This window comes from Symphalangus syndactylus, chromosome X (assembly GCF_028878055.3).
Source record: "Symphalangus syndactylus isolate Jambi chromosome X, NHGRI_mSymSyn1-v2.1_pri, whole genome shotgun sequence".
In the NCBI taxonomy this organism is placed as follows: Eukaryota; Metazoa; Chordata; class Mammalia; order Primates; family Hylobatidae; genus Symphalangus; species Symphalangus syndactylus.
This window is the reverse complement of record NC_072447.2, coordinates 158124622-158150551: the sequence shown is the minus strand read 5'-3', so window position 1 is coordinate 158150551 and position 25930 is coordinate 158124622. Positions and strand designations below refer to the sequence as shown.

Sequence of the window (25930 nt, the reverse complement as noted above, 5' to 3'; positions counted from 1 at the left end):
TACTTAACATCACTCGCCATTAGATAAGTGAAAATCAAAACCACAATGAGATACCATTTCATACCCATTGGAGTGACTATCTTTTTTTAAAATGGAAACTAACTGGTGTCACTGAGTATATGGAGAAATTGGAACCCTTGTGCATTGCTGGTGAGAATGTGAGATGATAGTGGTAATGGCTGCACAACAGTGTGAACACACATAGTGCCACTGAGCTACACACTTAAAAATGTTTAAAATGGTAAATATTATGTTATGTGTATTTCCCCAAAACAACAAATGCTTAAAATGGTAAATTATACCACACACAGCACAATCTTCTTCAGAACTGATCCTGAAATAGTTCCATGTGTGATGAAAGGAGATCCTTATCTCCCATAATGAGAAGTAGCCTTTTTGTTCACACTGCCACTGCATGTCCCAGGCTCTTCCACACTGACCAAGCACAATCTCACCAACCTGAGTCCACTCCCACCTGGCCCACTGTGGCTCCTTCCATCATCCTATTCCCCTATTTAACTCACCCCATCCCCTACAAACCACTGTCAATCACAGATCTTTATTTTGAGCCTATGTGTGTCTCTGCACATGAGATGGGTTTCCTGAATAAAGCACCCTGATGGGTCTTGACTCTTTATCCAATTTGCCAGTCTGTGTCTTTTAATTGGAGCATTGGAGCATTTAGCCCATTTACATAATAATAAATAAATAAAGGAAAATCAGGTGGTGCTGGGCGCGGTTGTTCACACCTGTAATCCCAGTGTGTTGGGAGGCTGAGGCTGGAGAATCTCTTGAACCCGGGAGCTGGAGGCTGAACTTGAGAGCTGTGATTACACCACTGCACTTCAGCATGGGTGACAGAGCGAGACCCTGTCTCTTAAAAAGAAAAGAAAGAAAATCAATTGAGTTTTGTCTACTGGCCATCTTCTTTTTTTTTTTGAGATGGAGTTTGGCTCTGTCACCCAGGTTGGTGTGCAGTGACACGATCTTGGCTCACTGCAACCTGCGCCTTCTGGGTTCAAGCAATTCTCCTGCCTCAGCCTCCTGAATAGCTGGGATTACAGGCACGTGCCACCATGCCCAGCTAATTTTTGTATTTTTAGTGTAGACGAGGTTTCACCATGTTAGCCGGGCTGGTCTTGAACTCCTGACCTCAAGTGATCCGCCCGCCTCGGCCTCCCAAAATTCTGGGATTACAGGCGTGAACTGGCCATCTTCTTTGCTTGCTAGCTCCATGAGTTCCGATCAAGGCATGGGATGGTGGGCTCCATTTCAGTCGTAATTTCCAAAATCTGCAGCATGGAAAAATCTAGACGCTGATTTTCAGAGACTCCCCAGGGCTGCCGCAAGGGGGCGCACGGCCCCTGGCAACTCGGAGCGCCGCGCACGCACCGCGTCTCATGCGCACGCGCACCGCGTCTCATCCACACAGCCGTGTCACTATGCGGCCACTGTGATGATTGAGCTTCCGCTCGTCAGGACCCGCATGGGAGAGGCCACGGCTTCGAGACACCTGGGGCCGCTTCCGCGGTGAGGACTGGGAGACGCTGCTGCATCTCCGGGACACCTGGGGCGGAGGCCAAGGTGAGGAAAAGGCTTCCCGCCCCCGCTGTGAGTGCGGCGGAGCGAGTGCGGCTGCGTTTCCCGTCGTGCCGTTTGTAGCAGGACCTCAATTTGTAGGAGTGTCCCTTCATGGAGGCTTGGGCGGGTCACCCCCAGCGCAGGCCAAGATGTGGGTTACGGATGTGAGTTTCTTTCTGGGAAGAGACCCTGGTACCTGGAGAGGAGGAGGAACGCGGAGACGCTGTCGGGAGATCAGGTACTGGTAGGCATCACAGCCTGAGGCCGAGGAAACAGGCCCCCCCCCGGGATCAGTGCTGGATGTTTGTTTTTGGTTTTGTTTTTTGTTTTTTTTTTGAGATGGCGTCTGGCTCTGTCGCCCAGGCTGGAGTGCAGTGACGCGATCTCCGCTCACTGCAACCTCTGCCTCCCTGGTTCAAGCGATTCTCCTGCCTCAGTCTCCCAAAGCTGCCACTACAGGAGCTTGCCACCACGCACAGCTAATTTTTTATGTTTTGTAGAGACGGGGTTTCACCATGTTGACCAGGGTGATCTCAATCTCCTGACCTCGTGATCTGCCCGCCTCCGCCTCCCAAAGTGCTGGGATTACAGTTGTGAGCCACCGCGCCCTGTCCTCTTTCTGAGAGGAAGCCTCACTCTGTCGACTAGGCTGGAGTGCAGGTGTGCAATCTCTGCTCATTGCAACCTCCGCTTCCTGGGCTCAAGCGATTCTCCTGCCTCAGCCTCCCAAGTAGCTGGGATTACAGGTGTGCGCCACGGCGCCCAGCTAATTTTTTTTTTTTTTTTTTGTATTTTTAGTAGAGATGGGGGTCTCACCATGTTGGCCAGGTTGGTCTCAAACTCATTGAGCTCAAGTGATCTTCCTGTCTCGGCCTCCCAAAGTGCTGAGATTACAGACGTGAACTGGCCGTCTTCTTTGCTTGCTGTCTCCATGGGTTTCGGTCAGGGCACGGGATGGTGGGCTCCATTTCAGTTGAAATTTCCAAAATCGTGGCATGGAAAAATCCAGACGCTAATTTTCAGGGATTCTCCAGGGCTGCCTTTAGGGGGCCTGGCCAAACCCAGAGCACCATGGTAGAACCGCATCTGATCCACACGGCGGCATCCCGGGGCATGAGGACTGTGACGATGGAATTTACTCTCCTCAGGACCCACCCAGGAGGGGCCATGGCTTCGAGACACCTGGGGACACCGGGGGCCGCGTCCGTGGTGAGGACATCTCCGGGACACCTGGGGCTGACCCTGGTACTGGGAGAGGAGGAGGAACACAGCGACGCCATCGTGAGGTCGGGGACCAGCAGGCACCACAGTCTAAGGCCAATGAAACAGGCGCCCCTGGATTAGTGCTCGGTGTTTGTTTTGTTTTCTTTTCTTTTGAGAAGGAGTTTTGCTCTTGTTCCCCAGGCTGGAGTGCGATGTCTCGATCTCGGCTCACTGCAACCTCTGCCTCCCGGGTTCAAGTGTTTCTCCTGCCTCAGCCTCCCGAGTAGCTGGGATTACAGTCATGCGCCATCACGCCCAGCTAATTTTGTAGTTTTAGTAGAGACAGGGTTTCTCCAGGTTGATCAGGCTGGTCTTGAACTGACCTCAGGTGATCCACCCACCTCAGCCTCCCAAAGTGCTGGAATTACAGGCGTGAGCCACTGCGCCCGGCCAGTGTTCTATGTTTTAAGGCTCTTTTGTTAACGCAGTGGAAACAACACAGGAAATGGAAAAGTAGGCACATTATCATGCTCGCCACTGCATTTAGTCTGGGCGACAGAGGGAGACCTTGTCTCAAAAAACAAAAACAAATGAAAACAAAAACAAACCATTTTGTGTGTCTAATGGAAGTGAACTCGTCAACAACAGTCTTTTGTTAAGAAAGTCTGTTTAACTGGCAGTGTATTTGTAATGGTACATAAAATGACGTCTGCTTTATAAGCATTCTCATTCCTATATTAGATGAAATGTATTAACTATATCAAGCTTTGATATTATACCACAAAATTACTTGAAGAAAGTAACTACTCTTTTTCTTCCTTTACCTTGACCATTTTAAATAAAATCATATTTTGTTAAGGTTAGTTAATACTGAACTGTAAATATGTATGGTCCTGGGGTCTTTTCTTTCTTTTTTCCTTTATTTTTTTTGAAACAGAGTCTCGCTCTGTCTCCTAGGCTGGAGTGCAGTGGTGCAATCTCGGCTCACCGCAACCTCCACCTCCTGGGTTCGAGCAATTCTCTGCCTCAGCCTCCTAAGTAGCTGGAATTATAGGAGTTTGCCACCATGCCTGGCTAATTTTTTTTTTTTTTTTTTGTATTTTTAGTAGAGATGGGATTTCACCATCTTGGCCAGGCTGGTATTGAACTCCTGACCTCATGATCCACCCGCGTCGGCCTCCCAAAGTGCTGGTATTACAGACATGCGCCACTGCTCCTGGCCTCTTTTCTTTTTTTGACATGGAGTCTCACTTTGTTGCCCAGGCTGGAGTGCAGTGGCGTGATCTCAGCTCAGTGCAACCTCTGCCTCCCAGATTCAAGCGATTCTCCTACTTCAGCCTCCCGAGTAGCTGAGATTACAGGCCTGAACCACCATGCCCAGCTAATTATTTTTGTATTTTTCGTAGAGATAGGGTTTCGCCATGTTGCCCAGACTGGTCTCAAACTTCTGGGCTCAAGCAGTCTGCTTGACTCAGCCTCCCAAAGTGCTGGGATTACAGGCATGAGCCACCACGCCTGGCCTGTCTCATTCCAATAAGGAATTATTAGCTTTTTCTGAGCACCACTGTGTGCAGGTGTCTTGCTCAGGTGAACTCACAGCAGTCTGCTAGGTATGGCTAGCACCCTGTGCAGAGGGGAGGGCCAGGCTTAGGTGACTGAGTGACTCACCTACGAATTACACAGCCTCCAGAGGCTCCACACTCAGGTTCCAGCCCAGAACCAGCTCTCCAGGGCCCACTCTGGGAAAGTTTATGAGTTGAATGAAGACGTGTCCAGGCCACACAGGAGAGGCATCCCAATTGTGGGTTCGTTTGTGTGATCATGAGGTAGCCCCTGTTATAAATACACTAGCCCGGGGCTCCCCAGAGCCCAGCTCCAGGAAGTGGATTCACACTAGTATTTTTATACTTGGTTAGAGCTGAGGATGCCTGTACCTCACTTCCGTCCACACCCCTCCCACTCTCTGGATGCTAAAGATACATTCTGGGGCCTGCGTCGCCCCCACAGACCAGGATCCAGCTCTGCTGAGGCTCCCCACAAAACCCCGGAAGCTCTGCAGGCATGCAGGGTGGAAGGGCTGCCTGTCTGAGCCAGAAGGGGCTTTTGCCTTTGGGGGCGTCAGGCTGCAGGTACTTCTTTCTGCTCAGGTTGCAGGGAGCATGAGAGCACTCAGAAGAGTTGCTCCCTGTACCTCAGGGCCCAGGGAGCGAACAGCCTCCATTTCATCCTGCCTTCAAAACTTCAGCGCTCCCAGCCCCAAAACACTCTTGATGCAGGAAAGGTGAGCCCAGAAATTGGGTTTAGCACAGGAGGGCTTTTGGCTTCGCCCAGGAAAGAATTCAAGGGCGAGTCGGTGGTATTAGAGAGCAACTTTTATTGAAGCAGCCGTGCACAGTGGCAGCAGAGGTACTGCTCCTTATGGAGCAGGGATGCCCCATAGGCAGTGAGCCCAGAGTAGCAGCTCAGAGGCAGTTCTGCACATATATTTATACCCACTTGTAATTATATGAAAATTAAGGAGGTTATTTAGAAATTTCTAGAAAAGGGGTGGTGACTTTCAGGTCATTGCCATGGAAAGGGGCAGTAATTTCCAGGTGTTGCCATGAGAACGGCAAACTCACTTGGCACCGGTGGGTGTGTCTTATGGAGGGGTGCTTTTGCCTGTTTCAGCTAGTCTGCAATCTGGTCCAGAATTCAAGCCCTGCTTCAGGAGTCAGGTCCCACCTCCTATCTCAGTCTGGTCACAGCGCTAACTAGGCAAATGATCCCAATGCCAGCCCAAAGCCCAGCAGTCAGGCCCTCCTGTGATCTGCCTGGGGCACCCAGGAAGGGGATGGGGCATGCTGGGAGGGGCCATGATGTGTGGGGCCAGCAGTCAGGCCCTCTAGGTTGAAGTCCTAACACCAGTAGCGGTGAATGTGACCTTATATGGAAATAGTGTCTTTGCAGATGATCAAGTTAAGATTAAATCGTTAGGGCCAGCCTTAATTCACTATTATTGTGATTTTAAAAAGGGGAAATTTGGACACAGAAATGCACACAAGGAAAAAGCCCTGTAAAGACTGGAACTTTGGCCAGGCGCGGTGGCTCACGCCTGTAATCCCAACACTTTGGGAGGCAGAGGCAGGTGGATCACTTGATATCAGGAGTTTGAGACCAGCCTGGCCAACATAACAAAACGCCGTCTCTACTAAAAATACAAAAAGTAGCCAGGCATGGTAGCAGGTGCCTGTAATCACAGCTACTCCAAAGGCTGAGGCAGAAGAATCGCTTGAACCTGGGAGGCGGAGGTTGCAGTGAGCCGAGATTGTGCCATTGCACTCCGGCCCGGGCGACAAGAGCAAAACTCCGTCTCAAAAACAAAACAAAAAAAAGATTACAGCTTTGGTGTCACAAGCCAAGAAACTAACAGAAGCTGAAGAGAGGACTGAAACTAATCCTTCCCTAGTGCCTTCAGAGGGAGCATGGCCCTGCTGAGACAGAGTAGAAATGGGACTCGGCCCACCCCCACTAACGTGTTGTTCCATACATGCCCACTGACCACTAGACCTTGCAGCACCACCCTCCAGGTGCCAGACTCGCTGACCAGACCTTGCCAACTGTCTGAAATAAACTAAGATAAGCAGCATCTCGCCGTAAGTCTTACTCAGGGGAGTTGACTCTATCACCTGCTTGTGCACAAGGCTAGGAGAATGACCCTGGCCTTATGATAATACTGAAGTCCTCACCCAGGGAGGGGCTTATCTGCCATTTTCTGATCATGCAACATATGTGTTAGCATGCATCTGAGCACCCTTCACTCCACCCCATACGTGTAATGACACTCACATAGCTCATAAATTATGCATGTCACCCTCCTTAAGACACCACAATGCATTCCCCTTGGGGAGTCAGCCAAGAATCCTTCCTCCTGCACTATCTCTCTTCTGCCCGACCTTTCGGGGCATAAGACTTAATAAAGCCTTGTCTGGGAAGCTTGCTTGGCCTCATATCAACTTCTGTTTTATGGGAGCCCAAGAACACGTGGTTGGGAACACTGCCAACATCTTTATTTCCAACTTCTGGACTTCGAAATTGTGAGACAACAAATCTCTGTGGTTCTAAGCTAACCATTTTGTGGCATTTTGTTATGGCAGCCCTAGGAAACAAATGCAGGCACGTTCTACTCCAACTGCCACTCTCTCCAGACCACAGCTCCTCCCCAAGCCCACCCCATGAGAGGCTGAGGACAGAAGCAGGACCCTTCACAGGCCACCATCACTGCTGGATGGTCACTTCCAGCCCTGACTGTCTGGAAGCTCCAGCCTCAGCTCTCAGTTTCCTGGAGCAAGTGGGAGGATGAGGACAAGGAGGAACAAGGGAGCTGGCCTCCCAGGAACTGTCCCTAAGCCTCCATCCTGCTGTCCCGAAGCTGCCCCTGAACCTCCACCTTGCTGTCCCCAGAACGGTCATTGAGCCTCCACTGTGCTATCTCTAGAGCCCGGAAAGCCCAGGGCTGGCCAAACCTCGCCCCTCACCCCTCCTCTGGCCCCTCTTCCCAGCCATCAGCACTTTGGAACAGCCATGAAGCCCCTTTTAATCTCTAGAAAGGTGCCTCAGGAAGGCACAGAGAGGTCACACCAGATGGTCATGGTGCCTTACCTGTGTCCACTGGGCCCAGGCTGGCCCTTGAAGGGGATGAGGGCAGAACAGCTGAGAGACCACACCCTACTTCTCAGAGAGGCCAGGGATAAAGAAAAGGGACAACGGAAGGAGGAACCTGTGGCTAGGATGCTGAGGGTAGAGGTTGCTCCCCACAGGCACTGAGCAGAGGGGTTGAGGGGGAGCTTCCAGCCTCCATCCAGACAGGACCTCTGACTGCTGCTAGGGGCCCCTTCTCAGGAGGTTCAGTCCCAGACAAGGGCTCCAGAGACTTCAGTCCATTTTCCCAAAATGGACATGATGCATCTGGTGAGTCAGGGACCTAGAATGTCCAGGACCGAGCCTTGCTGAGGACAGAAGGGAGCAACATGCCTTGGAGGTCCTCATGCAGCCCAGGCCTCTGGCACTGACCAGCCAGCACCCAGGCAACTCCTGGCTGGGTCTCCAGGCCCTGATGGTCACAGGAAAGGCCACAGGCCAGGGCTGGGAGGGGCCCAGGGCTCTGTGTGTTTCCTGGGAGGGCTGAGAGGTGCCATCCCCCATAGCAGCCCAAGGCACAGTAGTTGCTGCTGCTGCTGCTGCTGCTGCCCTCTGAGTCTGGGGGAGCAGGCCTAGTGAGGGACGTGGGGGCCCAGTCCTGTGGCAGATAGGCAAGCGTCTGTACCCTCCACTCCATACACCCTGCTGGCAGCACATCCTCTGAGCACAGGTTCCCTGGGAGCCTGGTCCCAGGGCCCTCCTGTTCCTCCTCCAGGGCCACAGATTTCCAAGGATGCGCTGGGCCACAGGTGAGCAGTGCAGTGGCCTCCTGGACGCAGGGCTCCAAGGCTCCTCGTGGGGTGCCAGCACAGTCCTGGCTCAACAGCACACCGGCCCTGTGGGCCCCCATCCAAGTCTGGAACAAAGCACGGGAGGAGGGAAGGGCTCAGGCAGCATGTTTAGAACTCATCATGGGAACAGCTGCCTCCTTTCTGGCAAGCCTACTCTCCCTCCTCCTCCAGAAAGCCCTCCTGAGGGCCATACCCAGAGGCCAAGCATCACCTGTGTCTTGAACATTCTGTCTTTCCTCTATGTGCCAGCCCAACCTCAACATGGGACCCTCAGTCCCTTCAGGCCCCTCACCACTCTGCCAGCACAGGGTCTGGTGCTCACAGCAGTTTGAACCAAGGTACAGATGGTGATATCTGCCCAGGACAGAGCCAACTCCTGACAGCATGTGCCTCAGAGCCTTTCAGCAGCTACAGAGACGGCACTCCCACCTGACACGCACACACACACACACACACACACACACGAGTCGCTGTCAGGACTGGTGACTTTCAAAGCGCTGGGCTATGGCCAGCAGACCTGATCCTTCTGTGGGGCCACAGGAGGCCCCCGCCTCCAAAAAGAAGCTGTTCCCTTGGTGGGACCAGGAGCTTCCATCCCATGCACCACACACACCACACCCTCCATCACTGCACTGCTCCCTGGAGACCAACCTATGGCACCAGATCCCTACCCGCGGGTCTAAATAACCCCTGGCAGGTGCCCTGGTTCTCTAGGGAAGGGCTGGTGCCTGCAACAGGATGACAGTCCAGGGGACAGTCACAATCTGACCTGCTCAGCCTTGTCATCAGCTGCCCAGGCTCTTGACAGTCACACCTACCACCTTGGGGAAAGAGGGAGACTCTGCCAAGAGCCAGATGCCCGGTTCATGGTTCAAATTATATTTTTGGACAAAAATCTTGAAAACTAGGCTCCTCATTGAGAGAGAAAAGGATTTTTCTGCATAGTAAGCTGGAACTGCAGTGTGAAGGGGATATCCTTGCTGCACAGGGCCCAGGGATGCCCTAGGGCACAGGGAGGGAAGATTCTGGAGAAGAGGGGTCAGCTTGGCCCAGACCCCAGGGAGGGGCCCTCACTGCATCTTGTCCTTTGCCCAAAGTGAGGAGTCAGAGGGGAACAACCAGAGACCACTCACTGGAGCCCCCCCTCCCCGTTCTCCCACCCAGGTGGCATGAACCACCAGCCCAGCAGGGAGGGGAGGGGCTGATGCAACCCCCAAGTTGCTCACTGGTGCCTGGGCTGTGGGAGCCCAACATGGGGGGAAGGGGGGAAAGTGCAGACCCCAATCCTCAGCTGTGGTGCCATCATGCGATCCGTAGGGACCAGGGGACCAGGCAGAGCAGGAGCCCAGAGGCAATGAGAGCCCCAAGGGCAGTGCACACACCACAGACCCTTCCCCACAGCCACAGGACAGACACCTTCGCAGAAGGAGGAGGTGAGGCACATGGTGGGTGCAGACAGCCACAAACCAGAGGGGACAGAGATAAGTCATGAGAAATTTACATTTTTTCCATCAACAATGGAACTGGAGACCTGAGAACAAAAAGAAATGAGCGATGGAAAGTAAAGCTAATTTTTCCCCATTTGAGACACGCGTATAAATTGAAATTCACTGAATATACAAAAAAGGCTCCAAGCACTGGCAAGCCTCCCATACTGGCCGCCAACTCTCATGAAAGCCAACATCTTGGGCAGGCCAGAGCTCTGGGCAACCCCTGCCCCCCCCCCCCCTCCCCGTCCTGCCGTGGTCTCTGCACACACCTGGAAGTTCCCATTGTGCACACTGTAGAGGGGCTGGAAGAACACCGCTGGAGAGGGCACGTTCTGGTAGAAGATTCTCTTCACCCTGAGGCCAAGAGAGGCCAGTCAGAGGCCTATGGCGACCCAGGTGGCCTGAGGTCACTGCAGAGGCTGAGCTTCCTTCCATCAGCAGGAGGTCCGCCCAGCTTGTTCCTGCCACTGCCTCTCTCCTATCTCATCACATTCCAACCCACTCTCAGGGTAGGACCCAACTGGGCCTCCTTGCTTAACGTCCACATAGAACTGATTTATACTGAGGCATGCATCCTTTACAGCGTGAGCTGCGATGGTGGATTCAGAATGGGGAGTTACCAGCTGGGTCCTCAGAGGGAGCCAGCAACCTCCAGGAACCCCGTCTTTGCCATCAGCAGAAGGTCTGTGGCTCCCACCCCACCCAGTGTCTCCCTGAGCACCAGACTTGCTGCCAAGGATCCACTGACCCTCCCATAAGGATGTCACCTGGGGCTCCAACCCAACAGGTGCAAATAGACTTCACCAACCTCCCCTCAAGGCTGTCCCCCACTTCCCCACCTCAGGGGTCACCACTCATATCTCATCCACCCACATGTCCCCTCTATTTCCCCTCATAAGACCCTACAATTCTCTCCACTTTTCTCTGTCTCCACTTCTTTCACTGGCTCATGCCAAATCGTCTCCTTGTGGGCACCCCACTGGCCCCCACTGGCCTCCAGCAGATCCCCCATGTCCCCTTGTCCCAGCAATCTATTCCTCAAAACAAAAACTAGGTTGTGTCACACAGTTTCACACTTTCCTTTGCTCCCAGGAGAAGCCAAGCACCCTCCCACTTAGCCCCACCCAACACCCCTCTCCCCACACCCTCTTCCTCACATCCACTGCCTGACATGGCCCCTGCACCCCATCTTCTAACCTTATGTGTAGTGCATGAGGCATGATGGTTTATTTAAGGAGGGCCCTTGTCCATCTTGTTCTGAGAACAGGGTCCTGAGCACACCAGGTGCCTCAACTGTCCTTTTGTAGAACATGTGAACGAATGAACAAACCAAGCTCCTCCAGAGGCAGGAGACTAGGACCTTGGGCTCTTGATCTCGGTGACTCTGGGTCTGGTCAGGACCAAGCTGCCCTTATCTTCAGCCTCTGCCTCAGATCCCCCTTCCCTTCTCTCCCCTGGCAACTTGAGAACTCTCTACTGGCCCAGAGCGGAGACTTGAGAAGCCCACCCCGTCCAGGACCAGGCCCTTGACTCCCCACCCACCACACACTCACACATGCACACAGTGACACATCACACATACACTAACACATGTACACCATTACCCACTCACACATGTACACACACACACACATATCAGCTACCTACCTGGGCGAAAGCTTGAACAGGAGGTAAGTCAGGCCAATCAGCAGGAGAAAGACGGACACAGCAACAAGGGTGTTGTCTGGCCACCCCAAGGGTGGGATCAGAGGGCCTGTGGGCAGGAAATGCCCAGGGCTGTGAGCAGCCTCAGTTCCAGGAGGCTCCCCACAAACCTACATGGCAAAGGTGCGCCGTTTAGTGCCCTGGGTCAAAGTGGAAGGTTTGTGATGGGCCGTGGAGGTTTGTGTCACCTGCTGAAGGACCTTGTGTGAGCCACACTCCTGGGCCTCACTCTTCCCATCTGCCACACAGTGGGTCATAAGGTCCATGGGCCGTCTCAGCACTGCAGTGCGCAAGGGTCAGCCCAGCCCTCATTAAGGACACTGAGGTCATGTCCAGCCTCCAGGCAGGAGCACCAGCCCTAGTGTGCAGCCCTGCCACCCTCACTCCTAACAGGAGCCACTGACTACGGGTTCCCAGGAAGCCCCAGAGTTGGCAGGTGTTTGTGTCCTCCCTACAGACCTCGGACCTTCAGAGGAAGGGGGTCAACTGGGGCATGGCTGCCTCAGGGAGGGGCTTCCAGGAGGCTGAAAGGGTGCGGGGGTGAGGGGATCAGGGGAGAGGATGCCCAGCCCAGACTCAGGAAGTGCAGCAGCCACAGCAGCGCCCACCTTGTCTCTGGGGAGCCTGGAAGCACACAGGCTGGCTCCACTCGCTCCACTGGCCTGTGTAACGCTCCTCCTCTACCACATCATCCTCCAGTGTGGCCATCTGGACACGCAGCCTGGCCTCATGGATAAAGCCAGGGTGCAGCTCAAAGGCTTCAAGTATGAGCCAGGTCACCCCGACAATGTGATCCCTGTGCTGGGCGTGCTGTGGGGGTGGGCACAGTTGGCAGGTGCTGAAGGTGGGGCTGGGTCCCTCAGCCCTCGAGAATACACACATGCATTATATGCTCATATAACACACTCATGAACAGACCTGTGTTCACACACAGGCACACTCACCACATTCACGTGCACACACACAGAGAAGGCACACTCACACTCACACACAGACGCAGCTGCGTTTGCCCACAAATACACATATGCACACACAGGCAAACATGTCTACAGGCACACTTTCACACTCATCACACTTGCATGCACACTCATAAACATAAGTGTGTGCACAGAAGCAACTCACCATACTCACATACACACTCATACACATAGGCATGCCCATGTGCACACTCACACAAACACAAGGTACAGGCACACTCATATGTACACTTACATATAAACACAAACACGGGCACACAAACATGTGAGTGTGCACACTTACATGTGTGCACACATAAACACATGCACACTCACCACACTTATGTGCACACACTCACAGAGACACAGGTGCACCCACCCTACTCCCATACACACACATAAAGCATACACATCTGCATGCCAGCATGTGTGTGTGCACACACACCCCGCTCTACTTCCTCCCCTCCTCATCACTACAAGTTAACATCTCTCTATGAAGAGAGGGGAGTTTGCCCTGGACTGCTGTTCCCAGTAGAGAGGCCCCCAGGGAAAGCCAGCCAAAGTGTTACCTCCCAGGCCTCTTCCTGCTTCTTGAAGGCCAACTCATAGCTGAGAAGTGTGGTCATTGGCTCCAAGGCAGGACTGATGCTCCAGGTCAGGATGCAGTGGCCAGAGCTGACGTTGCTCTGCAAGTCAGAGGGCGGGTCCAGCTTAACTGGAACAGAGTGAATCCATGTGAGGCCGAAGCCCCATGGGTCTGGGTGTGTCAGTCAGAACACACAAGACTGGGGTCTGAAAGATTCCCAAGGGGAATGGTCAAGGCCCTCTCAGACCAGGCAGCTCACTGGGAGACTGGTCCAGAAAAGCCCCAGGCCGGACAGGACAGCAATGACTTCCTCCGGCCTCTGCAGCTAGACTAGGTGGTTTCTAAATCTTGCTTTCCCTTTCCTTCACAGTCTGCTGCTGGAAGCTTTTCCCAGCATCTTATTGGAGCCCTTCCTGGTATGACTGAAGTGCATTTCACATGACTCAAGTGCCAGCCCCTGCCCCAACTAGCAGCCCTGCATGTTTATTTGCTGCCAAAACCCTGCTCCCGCAGTAACCATATGGGCCCTCCCCTCCCAGGGGCCAAGCCTGCCCCCAGCCCTGGATCTCACTTGGCAGGGACTGAGAACACTCACTGGGCCACAGGGGTCACAGGCTGCAGGGCCCTGCTCCCAACCCCCAAGCACCCAGGATGTTCTTGCGAAGGGGCCCCGCCCCAGACCTATAGCCGCTGCTCACCGTGTCTCCGGGGCAGGTACTCCGGGTCCACCAGGCTGACCTGCTCCCTCCCAGACATGCAGTGGTGGAAAGTGATGGTGAAATTGTCAGATGGCACGAGCACCGCCTCAGGTGGCAGCACGATGGTGCACTCACTGCCCCGCAAGATGCACTTATGTGTGCTGCCAGGAGCCTGGTTGCTGGAAAGGGCATTTGTCAGCACCACGGGGCTGCTACACTGTCCTGGCATAGCTGCTTCAATCCTGGGGACCTCACCCTCATCCCTCTCCAGGTGGGCATGGCCCTCCACGCTCACCTGGTGAAGAGGAGCCAGGGGCTGGAGCCCTGTCCCAGCTCTGGGGCAGACCAGTGGCAATCGATCCTGAGAATGTTGTTGGTGAGGCAGGTGAAGGTTCTAGCCCTTGGCCCTGGAGACAGTGACCATTGGGAGCCCACAGTAAGTACTTCAGGCCAGAGCTGAGCTGGGGGATTGGGGAGGATCTGACAGCTGACACCCTAGCAGGGTAGTCACCAGTAAATGATCCCAGAATCTGTCCAGGGAAGCACTGGGAGGCCTGGGAAGTGATGGGCTCTGACCCATGGTACATGGACAAGTCAGACCCAGAGAGGTGTCAAGAGGGTGAAGGAAGGGAGACTAGGGTGGGTCCAGGGACTGAAGGTGGGGAGGTAAAGGTAGGGAGACTAGAGACCGAGGTCCAGGCTGACCCCTAGAGGACATGCCCCAGCACAGTTTGGGCCAAACCTTTCCCTAGGGGCCCAACATCGGACAACCCAGTCCCCCAAACATGTCCTGGTTCTCCACCCACCTCATACAGACACTAGTGCCCAGCCCTCACCTTGTCTTTCCCCTGTGACAGAGACTCCCGAGCAGACACAGGTGCAGATGCAGGTGCAGGCCAGGAGCCAGGTGCCCATGTCTCGCCTCAGGGCCTCACTCTCCAAGGTCCAGCCTGCAAGGGACTGGGCTGAGGGCCCTGTGCAAATCATCCCTCTCTGGAGGGGTGTTCCCCATGAATTGCTCCCCAGCAGAGTGCTCCATGGGTCCCCACCTGCACTCACACAGTGTCCTGTGTCCTACCACTCTCACAGTGTCCAGCGTCCTGGACCACTGTCCAAGCTTTACTGATAAGGAACTGAAGCTCAGAAAGGCCATTTGACCCAGCCAAAGACTCATGGCTCACTGCAACCTCCACCTCCTGGGTTCAAGTGATTATCCTGCCTCAGCCTCCTGAGTAGCTGGGATTACAGGCATCTGCCGCCATGCCCAGCTAATTTTTTTTTTTTTTTTGTATTTTTAGTAGAGACAGGGTTTCACCATGTTGGCCAGGCTAGCCTTGAACTCCTGACCTCAAGGGATCCACCTGCCTAGGCCTCCCAAATTGTCAGGATTACAGGCATGAGCCACCAGACCCAGCCTCTATGCATTCTCTCTCCCTTTTGTCTTCTTAAATAAAGACCCATCCAAGTGTTCTGCCCCAGAAAGGTGGACGAGGGTGGCAGCAGGGTATCCATGCAACAGATGGCACTTTCTGAAGTCTGTCGCACTCCTGTTCCAAGGTACCTGCAAAGAAGAGCACCACCAGACGGGCAAAGCCCCCCAATGCTGGAGTGTGAGGCCTGAACCCCAGGATCCCTGGGGGAGCCAGAAATTGGCTAGAGATGAGGGGCTGGGTGTCAGGAAGTGCTTGGGTGTGGGAAGGCCGCTGATGCCCTATCACCCCATTTGCAACTCCAGATGGTACACCGATAGCCCCTAGGCAGGAAGCAGGGCCAGCCTGGTTATACAAGACTGATTACTGATAAGGAGGAGGAAAAAACCAGACACGCACGCAGACTACAGCACGCATGCCCTTAAGGAACCCGCACACCCTCAATGGGCATCAGGCACTACTCTAACCCCACTCTGCCCCACTCCCGGCAGCGTATCCAGGTACCCATAAGACAGTCCCCTGTTAAGACTGATGATCAGGAAGCCTCACCCTTTCTAGAATGGAGGGTGCAGCCTGGAACCACTGGCCGCAGCATGAAACACCGTGGCAAGTTCTCTGTAGCAGTGTCTGTCCCTTCTTGCAGCAGTTACTGGAAAGGTGGGAATGGGGAAGGCAGTCAGCCTGCTCTTGGGATATGTGAGGGCAGGGTTGGAGTCACCACCAGGACCTGGGGAAGCACAGGCACACCAGCCACAGCTGAGAGCTGACCCAGGCCCCAGAATGGACAACAACTGCCCCAGCAGTGGAGAAACACCCACATCTATGTAGAATCAAGCCAGGCCAGGCCAGCCACAAGCTAACCCAGGAGCAGATGGCTTGAGAGCAGGGAGTGGGATGGCTCCAAGCTCAGCAGGCCTCGTTTCTAGACAGGGAAGTGGGATGGTAGGGCAGGACCCACACGTGACACCTGAGAGCTACAAAGTAGCACTGCAGAGTTGGGTACAGTGACAAGGAGGTATGGCCATCTGAGGGGAAGGTCTCTGCTTTTCCTCTGCACTGAAAACTTACATCTGTACCTGGTAAGCTGAGCAGGGCAGGGTCACCACCCTCCTACAGATGAAGAAACTGATGCTCAGAGACCTGGGACCTGCCCAATACCTGGCTGCTGACACCTCTGTTCTTGGCCCATTCCCACCAGCTTCCACATAAGCCTGTGAACTTCCTGAGGGCAGTGCCTTCGAGGCACCACTCAGCACATGCCCCAACAGGGAAGGGTCCGGTTCTTCTGGACCATTCAGGAGGCTGGCATCCATATAGGTGGATAGGATGGAAGTTACTATTGTAGTGGACACTCGTCCAGCAAGGTCTTCTGTCTGCTGGGGGAAGAGGAAGAAATGCAGACTTTGGTACCCCAGAAGCAGCTGCAGCCTGGGGACACAGAGGCTGTGCCAGAAAATGGGGCTGGAAATGGGAGCAGGGGTCAGCTCCCTCTCTGGACCACATGAGGACTTCCTTCATCACAGTGGGAATCCCCAGTGCTGTTGGGCACAGAGTGTGTGAGGTGCCGACAGGGGTGGGGATGGGCAGGGGGCAGGAGGCAGGAGGGATGGGGTCAGAAAGGCCAGCTGGAGGCAAGCACAGAGACAATAGACACCTCATAGAGAAGGTGCAGAGAAGGCAGGGTGGGAGAGAGATGGCACCAAGAAGCATTTTCCACACACTTTCAGAGAAGAGGATGAGGGGCAGTGCTGCATCCGTGAGGCAGATATCTGTGGAAACGCTGGGCCACAGCTCAGGAAGAAGTCAGGGCTGGACTCTGCACTGCAGAGGTATTGGGTGGACAAAGGCACATACCCAGGGCAGAGGGGAGCAGGCTAGGGTGGGTGGGAGAAGCACAGAGAGGTGTGGAGGGTGGGTGGGAGAAGCACAGAGCACACGAGTAGGGGTGTGTGCACCTGCCCTGACTGCCTGGCCCTGTGGTCAAGGATGGGGGAAGACAGGTCTGCCTGTAGCTCCACCCCATTTATAAAGCACTGTGGTGCCTTCTGCTGGGGCATGTGCTGAGTGGTGCCTCGCAGGCACTGCCCTTGGGAAGTTCACAGGCTTATGTGGAAGCTGGTGGGAATGGGCCAAGAACAGAGGTGTCAGCAGCCAGAGACCCCTGCTGCTCTGCTTCCCACTGTCCCCTCTGCCACCTTCCCTCCCCATCACAGGCCTGGTCCTTCATGAGGCCTTCCCCCAGTCCCCTAGTAGGCCTCCCTAGCCGGACGGAACCCCTGAGCCTGAGCACAGGCAACTCTCTCCGGCATAGCCCTGAACTGACAGGGCCCAAGGGTTGAGCAGTGGCCATGGGCCAGGGCTGGAGTAAGGGTATTGGCACAGTTCTCTGGGAGTCTGGAGGCGAGACGGGAAAATGATGTCCGTGCTCTTCCTGCTGTCTTGGTGAAGACGTACCCACATTGCCTGCTGTGCCCAAAACGCCCCTCCCACAGCCTTGCTGCCCCACTGCAGTTGAAGGTCATCACTGTGCGGTGTCCCTACATGAGGCTCCTTGAGGCAAGACTCTGTTTGATCATATTGCATCCCCTGCAACCAACTCAACTGTTCGATAAATGTTTTCCAACCCCTGCCCCCCACACAGAGGCTGCCCTTGCTTCTGGACGGTGTTCATGTTGTGAGTACCCAGGAGCGGGGCTCTGGAATGCTACTTGAAGACACGCTGAGAGGATACCCACTCTTGATACTAATCTACCTCATGTAGCTAAGCTCTGGAAAGAGGGTGAGCCCAGAACACCATAAATCACAGGAAGAGAAAATGGGGGCAGGGAGGGGAGAGGAGGATCCAAGCAGGGCCCACATCCTCCAGCTCATCACAAGAACAGATTATCCAGACCCCAGGAAACTGAGAGGGCGATGCTCTTTCCAAAACAAACCCTCTCCTCCCCTTCCTCTGCTTGGCTGGGTTGACCCTCCCTCTGGAATCCCACCCACACCTCCCCATCCTCCTGGCTCCTCTTCTGCCCTAAAACACCCAAATGCCTCGGGGTTGTTAGAGGCTTTCCCAACCCTGGGCCTAGACCTCAGCTCCACCCCGTGGCCATCACAACTGAGGCCCAAGTACGCCCATTCTCACCCCACAAAGGCACCCCTACAAAGGTCAGTTTAATCACTGAGGAAGCAGAGTTCCTTCCATAATTAGAAATTATGCCTGACAAACTCAGTGCCCTTCCCTCCATCCAGTTGGAGCATGGCTACACTGGCCACAGTAGAACCCATGACCCCCACAGGACTGGAAATTAGTTTGTAATCCTTGAGGTCAGGGCTGCAAATTTTGCCATCTCTAAGAGATACCCAAGGACAGGACACCAGAGGAGGTAAAGCTAGGGTGGCGCTCTCAAACGCCACGCTTCCACAGTGGCTCCCTGGGCCCCGAGTTGGAGGGCCACATGTCCCTCTCTGCCTTCTGAATTTCATGCTGACTTGAGAGGCTGGGAAGCCCAAAGCACAGACTCACCTTCCCAGATGCATCTGCCCAGTCCCATCACAAGTCTGAGGCATCCCCAACCTGGAGGTGATTTGTCACCCAGCTGTCTCTGGGTGCACAGCAAAGACCCTCAGCCTGATTCAGGAGATAACTGCAGCAGTTGGTGACGTGAGCCTTGCATGACAGGTTCACACAGGCCGCCCACATCTGAAACCACAAGTGCATTACAGAGCTGCTGTCCCGAGCAGAGCTGAGAAGTGTCTGTCACCACTAATCTTGTAAGTCAGGGAACTGTGACACATGACAAGCTTACAGTCCCCATGACATTGAGAACTGCCAGACATGGACTTCAGTGATTTGTCTACTGACTGGCAATTGAGTGCCCACTGTGTTCTTCCCAAGAAACACCACTGAGATGCATTGAACTGACCCCAGGAGGCAAGAACCTGTGCAGGTGCAGAGCAGTGCCCTTGTCCCCTTCTACACTTTGCCAAAACCAGAGGTGCAGGTTCTCCTTGCACCAGCTAAAGCAACCTGTGAGCATCAGGGGTGGGGAGAGTATTAAATATAAAATTAATGCAGACTCAGTTGAAGAAAAACAATACAGAAGAAAAATTCTTTAACAGGGTCCCCTTTCACCTCCCCCAAGAAGTAGCCACTGTGAGTAGTTACATACAAGTCCATGCAGACACTTCTGTTTTTTGGGGATTTTGTTTGTTTGTTTGTTTTGTTTTCTTTTTTGAGATGGAGTCTTGCTCTGTCACCAGGCTGGAGTGCAGTGGCGTGATCTTGGCTCACTGCAACCTCCACCTCCTGGGTTCAAGCGATTCCCCTGCCTCAGCCTCCCAAGTAGCTGGGACTGCAGGTGTGAGCCACCACGCCCAGCTAATTTTTTGTATTTTAGTAGAGATGGGGTTTCACCATGTTGGCCAGGATGGTCTCGATCTCCTGACCTTGTGATCCTCCTGCCTAGGCCTCCCAAAGTGCTGGGATTACAGGCGTGAGCCACCTCGCACCCGGCCTTTTTTTTTTTTTTTTTTACCGAGTCTCACTCTGTCACTCAGGCTGGAGTGCAGTGGTGTGATCTAAGCTCACTGCAACCTCGGCCTCCCGGGCTCAGATGATTCTCCTGCCTCAGCTCCCAAGTAGCTGGGATTACAGCCACCAAGCCCAGCTAATTTCTTTGTAGTTTTAGTAGAGATGGGGATTCACCATGTTGACCAGGCTGGTCTTGAACTCCTAACCTCAAGTGATCCGCCCACCTAAGCCTCCTTAAGTGCTGGGATTACAGGTGCGAGCCACCATGCCCAGCCAGACACCTCTTAAACTGAAACAAATACCTATTTCTTAAAGACTCCCGCTGTGCTGCCATTTTGCAGCCTTCTTGTTCCCCTACGGTTTTGCACCATCTTTCTAGGTCGGCACATAAAACCTACCTCATACCTTTAATGGTAGTATACACCATGGTTTAATAATCCCTGCAATGTCTAGGCCCAGTGCCTCACACCTGTAATCCAAGAACTTTGGGAAGCAGAGGCTGGAGGATCTCTTGAGGATCCCAGGAGGTCAAGATTAGTCTGGGCAACAGAGTGACACCCTGCCTCTAAAAGAAAAACAATAATAATAATAATTTCTGCAATGAACATTTGGATTGTTGCCTGTATATGCTATTTTATTTATTTTTATTTTCATTTCTTTAGACACAGAGTCTTGCTCTGTCACCCAGGCTGAGCTGGAGTGCAGTGACACGATCATAGCTCATTGCAGCCTCAGACTCCTGGGCTCAAGCATATATGCTATTTTAAATGAATTTCGTGAATAATTCTGGGCACGGATCTTCAACCAACAGAGTGAGTCCTACTGTAGGATAAATTGCTAGGGGTGGAATTGTGGGGTCTCAGGGTTAGCATTTTAAAATATTGATAGATGCTGAGACATGGCCCTACATAAAAAGTGTTGCACAGACTTGCTCTCACCAACAATGTAAGAATGCCTATAACCTTCACCAACAGTAAACATTATCAGTCTTTTTCATCTTTGCCAATCTGATAGGCTAAGATATTTCAATGTGGTTCTAATTTGTACTTCCTTGAGTATTAGTCAAGATAAGCATCTTTTCATGTATTTATTACTTGTGTGTTCTTTGGGGTTGAATTTTAATCAGCTTGACTCCAGTCTTATCTGCTACAAGCATATACTGTTCTACTCACTGGAGCCATCCCTGCACTAGTGTCCTTACCAAGAGAGCTTCTTTCTGTCAGGTGTCTTCTATCTTGCTGAAGCCAGAATTTACTAACTCAAGACCAGCAGACCACACTACCCATATCATAACCTCAGAATCAGAGACCACAAGGGCTGGATAAGGAGAAAGGAAATTCTCAAATGAAAAACCAGAGAAGAGAGCCCCAAATTCTGCATGTAAATTCTACCCAAATCTCTGGATGACCTTTGAACTATACATCTGCCGGCTAACTCCAAGGAGCCCAGCTAAGATTAAATAACCTGAACAGAAGTTTCAGCTGTTCACCTCAGGACACAGAGTTTTCTGCCTGCTAAAATAACCAACAGAAAAAAACAAAATTAAAAAAAAATTTTTAAACACCCTCCAGAGAAATATAACAGAACACACAGTCTCAACAATGTATACCATTCACAATTTCTAAGATAAAAACAAAATTATCAAACACATGAAGAAATAGAACTATGTCACCCATGCTTAAGAGAAAAGATAATCAATGAAGATTGACTTCCAGGAATAAGTTGTTGGAAATAGCAAAGGTTTTGTAGCAGATACTCTAACTATGCTCAAATATATAAAGGAAAATATGCTCCCAATGAATAGATAGGAAATCTCGGAGGAGAAATAGAAACTATACAAAAGAACCAAGGCCAGGTGTGGTTCTGTACAAAAGAATCAAGGCCGAGGCAGATGGATCCCTTGAGGTCAGGAGTTCGAGACCAGCCTGACCAACATGGTAAAACCCTGTCTCTACTAAAAATACACAGATTAGCTGGGCATGGTGGTGCACACTTGTAATCCCAGCTACCTGGGAGGCTGAGGCAGGAGAATCACTTGAACTCAGGAGGCAGAGGTTGCAGTGAGCCAAGATCATACCAGTGCACTCCAACCTGGCCAACACAGAAAGATTCTGTCTCAAAAAAAAAAAAAAAAAGAAAAAAGAAAGAAAGAAAAAATATAAGCAAAAAGTGCATCTTAAATAAAAGGAATAGGCCAGGCATGATGGCTCATGCCTGTAATACCAGCACTTTGCGAGGCTGACGTGGGTGGATTGTTTGAGCCCAGGAGTTCAAGACCACCCTGGGCAACATGGTGAAATCCCATTTCTACAAAAAAAAAAAAAAAATACAAAAATTAGCCGGGCATCGTGGTATGCACCTGTAGTCCCAGTAGGAGGCTGAGGTAGGAGGATCACCTGAGCCCGGGGAGATTGAGGCTGCAGTAAGCCATGATCAGTCTACTGAACTCCAACCTGGGCAACAGAGTGAGACCCTGTCTCAAATATGGAATAAATTATAACAATGCATACAACAAGAAGAAACATTAACCTCTCTGAGCCTCAGTTTCCTTATCTGTAAGATGGATACAGAGAGGACTTGTTATGTGTTAAACTACATAAATTGTCACAGCCCTATGAGGTAGAACAGAGGTCAGCAAATGACACAGGCCAAATCTAGCCTAGTTTTTAAAACCTGTGAGCTAAGAATGGTTTATACATTTGTAAGGACCCAGCATGCTTCCACTGGTTTATACTTTTTTTTTTTTTGAGAAAGGCTGGAATGCAGTGATGCAATCATAACTCACTGCAGCCTCAAACACCTGGGTTCAAGTAATCCTCCTGCCTCAGCCTCCTGAATAGCTGGGTCTACAGGTGTGCACCACCACACCTGGCTAACTTTTTGCTTTTATTTTAGAGAATGGGTCTCACTGTGTTGCCCAGGCTGGTCTTGAACTCCTAGCCTGAGGTGATCCTCCTGTCTTGGCCTCCCAAAGTGCTGGAATTTCAGGCATGAGCCACCATGCTTGGCCATCTTAACCATTTTTAAGTGTACAGTTCAGTAATATTAACATATTAAGTACTAATATATTGTTGTGCAACCATCACCACCACCCACCTCCACAATCCTTTTCATCTTGCAAAACTGGAACTTTGTACCCTTAACCAACAACTCTCTATTCCCTCCTCCCCTCAACTTGACAACCACCTGTTAACCACCATTCTACTTTCTGTCTCTATGAATTTGACTATGCTAGGTACCTCATATAAGTGGACTTACACAGTATTAATTTTTTTTCCCAAGTCTTTTTTTTTTTTTTGAGACAGAGTCTCTGTCACCCAAGCTGGAGTACAGTGGCACGATCATGGCTTACTGCAAACTCCACCTCCCAGGTCCAAGTGATTCTTGTGCCTCAGCCTCCCGAGTAGCTGGGATTACAGGCGTTTGTCACCACACCCAGCTAATTTTTGTGTTTTTAGTAGAAACAGGGTTTCATCATGTTGGCCAGGCTGGTCTTGAACTCCTGGACTCAAGAGACCTGCCCGCCTCAGTCCCCCAAAGTGCTGGGATTCCAGGTGTGAGCCACCGCACTCGGCCCATACAGTATTAATCTTTCTGTGATTGGATTATTTATATATAGCAACTCCTGATCTCTTCTGGTTACTATCTGCATGACATCCTGGGCTCCAGTGATCCTCCCACCTCAGCCTTCTAAGTAGCTGGGACCACAAGTAGGCACCACCACACCTGGCTATTTTTTCTTTCTGTATTTTTTGTAGGGACAGGGTTTTGCCACATTGCCCAGGCTTGGATCATTTATTTAAGTGGTACATTGACAAATTATAGTTGTATATGTTTACGGAGTACAACGTTATATTAGAATTTAGGAATATAAGGTGAAATGATTAAATCAAAGTAGTTAACATACCCATCACCTCATATATTTTTTCTTTGTTGTGAGAACATTTACTCAACAATTTTGAAATGTGCAATAAATTACATTTATGGCTGGGCAGGAAGGCTCACGCCTGTAATCCTAACACTTTGGGAGGCCAAGGTGGGAGGACTACTTGAGGTGAGAAGTTCAAGGCCAGCCTGGTCAACACAGCAAAACCCCATCTCTTACAAAGTTAAAAATTAAAAAAACAGTCAGGTGTGGTGCCTATAGTCCCAGTTAGTCAAGAGGCTGAGGTGGGAGGATCCCTTGAGCTCATGAGTTCAACATTACAGTAAGCTGCAATTGTGTCATTGTACTCCAGCCTAAGCAAAATAGTGAGGCCTTGTTGCAAAAAGGGCAAAAAAAAAAAAAAAAGCAAACAAAACCCTACATTCACCATGATGTGCAATAAATTTCAAGTAAAACACTTTATTCCTCCCATCTGAAACTATACTCTTTGACCAATATCTTCCCCATTCCACCACCCACCTGGATCATGTTTTTTTAATCCATTCTGCCAATCTCTATCTTTTGATTGGAGAGTTTATCCACTTACATTCAAAATAATTACTGATAAGGAGAGACTCACTTATGTCATTTTGCTATGTGTTTTCTATATGCCCTATGGCTTTTTTTGTGGTCCCTTATATCCTGCATTACTGTCTTCTTTTGTGTTTAGTTGATTTTTTTTTTTCCGGGAAACATCTAAATTCTTTCTCATTTCATTTTGTGGATATTCTATAGCTAAGCTATTTTCTTTGTGGCTACCACGGGATTACATTTAACCTCCTAATATTAAGACACTCCAATTTGAATTTATATCACTTAACTTCAATAACATACAAAAACCAGGCTAGGAACAGTGGCTCACGCCTGTGAGAACTTTGGGAGCCCGAGGCGAGATGATCACTTGAGTCCAGGAGTTTGAGACCAGCCTGGGCAATATGGTGAAACCCCGTCTCTACTAAAAAATACAAATATTATCCAGGTGTGGTGGCATTCGCCTGTAATCCCAGCTACTCAGGAGGCTGAGGCATGAGAATCTTTTAGACCAGGGAGGTAGAGTTTGCTGTGAGCCAAGATCGCACCACTGCACTCCAGTCTGGGTGACAGAGTGAGATTCCATCGCAAAAAAAAAAAAAAAAGCAAAAACAATCAGCCAGGCATGATGATGCATGCCTGCAGTCCCAGCTATTCAGGAGGCTGAGGTGGGAGTATCAGCTGAGCCCGAGAGGTTCAGGTTGCGATGAGCCGTTAATGCATCACTGTACTCCAGCCTGGGTGATGGAGTGAGACCCTGTCTCCGAAAAAAAAAAAAACAAAAAATAAAAAACAACTATGCCCTATACAGTTCCATCCCCACTCCTTTTTAGTTACTGATGTTACAAAATTACATATTTATACATCATATGTCCACAAATATAAACTAATAAATTTAAATTCATTAATCTCCTACATTATGTAGAAGACAAAATGTGAAGTTACAAATCAGTTACAGTAATACTAGTTTTTACACTAATACTCATTTTTTCATGTATTAGGCTCTTAAATCAAGTAAAATAACAAAAAATAGAATTACAACCCAAAGTTAATAGTAGCTTTTATAACTGCTCATGTATTTACCTTTACTAAGATCTTTATTTCCGGCCAGGTGAGGTGGCTCATGCCTGTAATCCCAGCACTTTGGGAGGCCGAGGTGGGAGGATCACCTGAGGTCAGGAGTTCAAGACCAGCCTGGCCAATATGGCAAAACCCCATCTCCACTAAAAATACAAAAATTAGCTGGGTGCAGTGGCGCTACTCAGGAGGCTGAGACAGGAGAATTGCTTGAACCCGGGAGGTGGAAGTTGTGGTAAGCCAAAATCGCACCATTGCACTCCAGCTTGGGCAACAGAGCAAGACTCTGTCTCAAAAAAAAATTTTATTTCCTCTCATGGCTTCAAATTACTGACTAGTGTCCCTTCATTTCAACCTGAAGGACTCCTTTTGGCATTTTTTGCAGGGCAGGCCTAGTGGTAATGAACTCTCTCAGCTTTTGTTTCTGTGGGCATGTCTTAATTTCTCCCTCACCTCTTAAGTACAGTATTCTTGGTTGACAGCTATTTTCTTCCACTGCTTTAAATATATCAGCCCACTACCTTCTGTTCCCCAAAATTTATGATTAGAAATCTACTGATAGCCAGGTGCAGTGGCTCACACCTGTAATCCCAGAAATTTGGGAGGCCAAGGCAGGTGGATCATGTGAGGTCAGGAGTTTGAGAACAGCATGACCAACAAGGTGAAACCTGTCTCTACTAAAAATACAAAAAAAAAAAATTAGCCTGGCATGGTGGTGTGCACCTGTAATCTCAGCTACTCAGGAGGCTGAGGCTG

At 51.1% G+C, this 25930-nt stretch overlaps 1 protein-coding gene across 7 annotated transcripts; it reads right to left on the bottom strand.

Annotated features, from left to right (window-relative positions):
• Positions 1 to 5142: 5142 nt before the first annotated feature.
• IL9R (interleukin 9 receptor) lies at positions 5143 to 18732 on the bottom strand. Of its 7 annotated transcripts, none has more exons than XM_063634258.1 (10): positions 18634 to 18652; positions 15669 to 15846; positions 14526 to 14663; positions 13985 to 14096; positions 13690 to 13868; positions 12975 to 13120; positions 12058 to 12259; positions 11393 to 11498; positions 10015 to 10099; positions 5143 to 8320 (listed from the first exon to the last, which is right to left on the bottom strand). In XM_063634258.1, exons 2-10 carry the CDS (start codon positions 15712 to 15714, stop codon positions 7748 to 7750), a joined length of 1587 nt encoding a protein of 528 aa, XP_063490328.1. In that variant the 5' UTR covers positions 15715 to 15846; positions 18634 to 18652; the 3' UTR covers positions 5143 to 7747. The 7 variants fall into 7 exon arrangements, with proteins under 7 accessions (XP_063490328.1, XP_063490330.1, XP_063490329.1 ...); XM_063634260.1 differs by having other exon boundaries at positions 14526 to 14639; XM_063634259.1 differs by lacking the exon at positions 18634 to 18652 and adding an exon at positions 16278 to 16322 and having other exon boundaries at positions 15669 to 15768.
• Positions 18733 to 25930: the final 7198 nt, after the last annotated feature.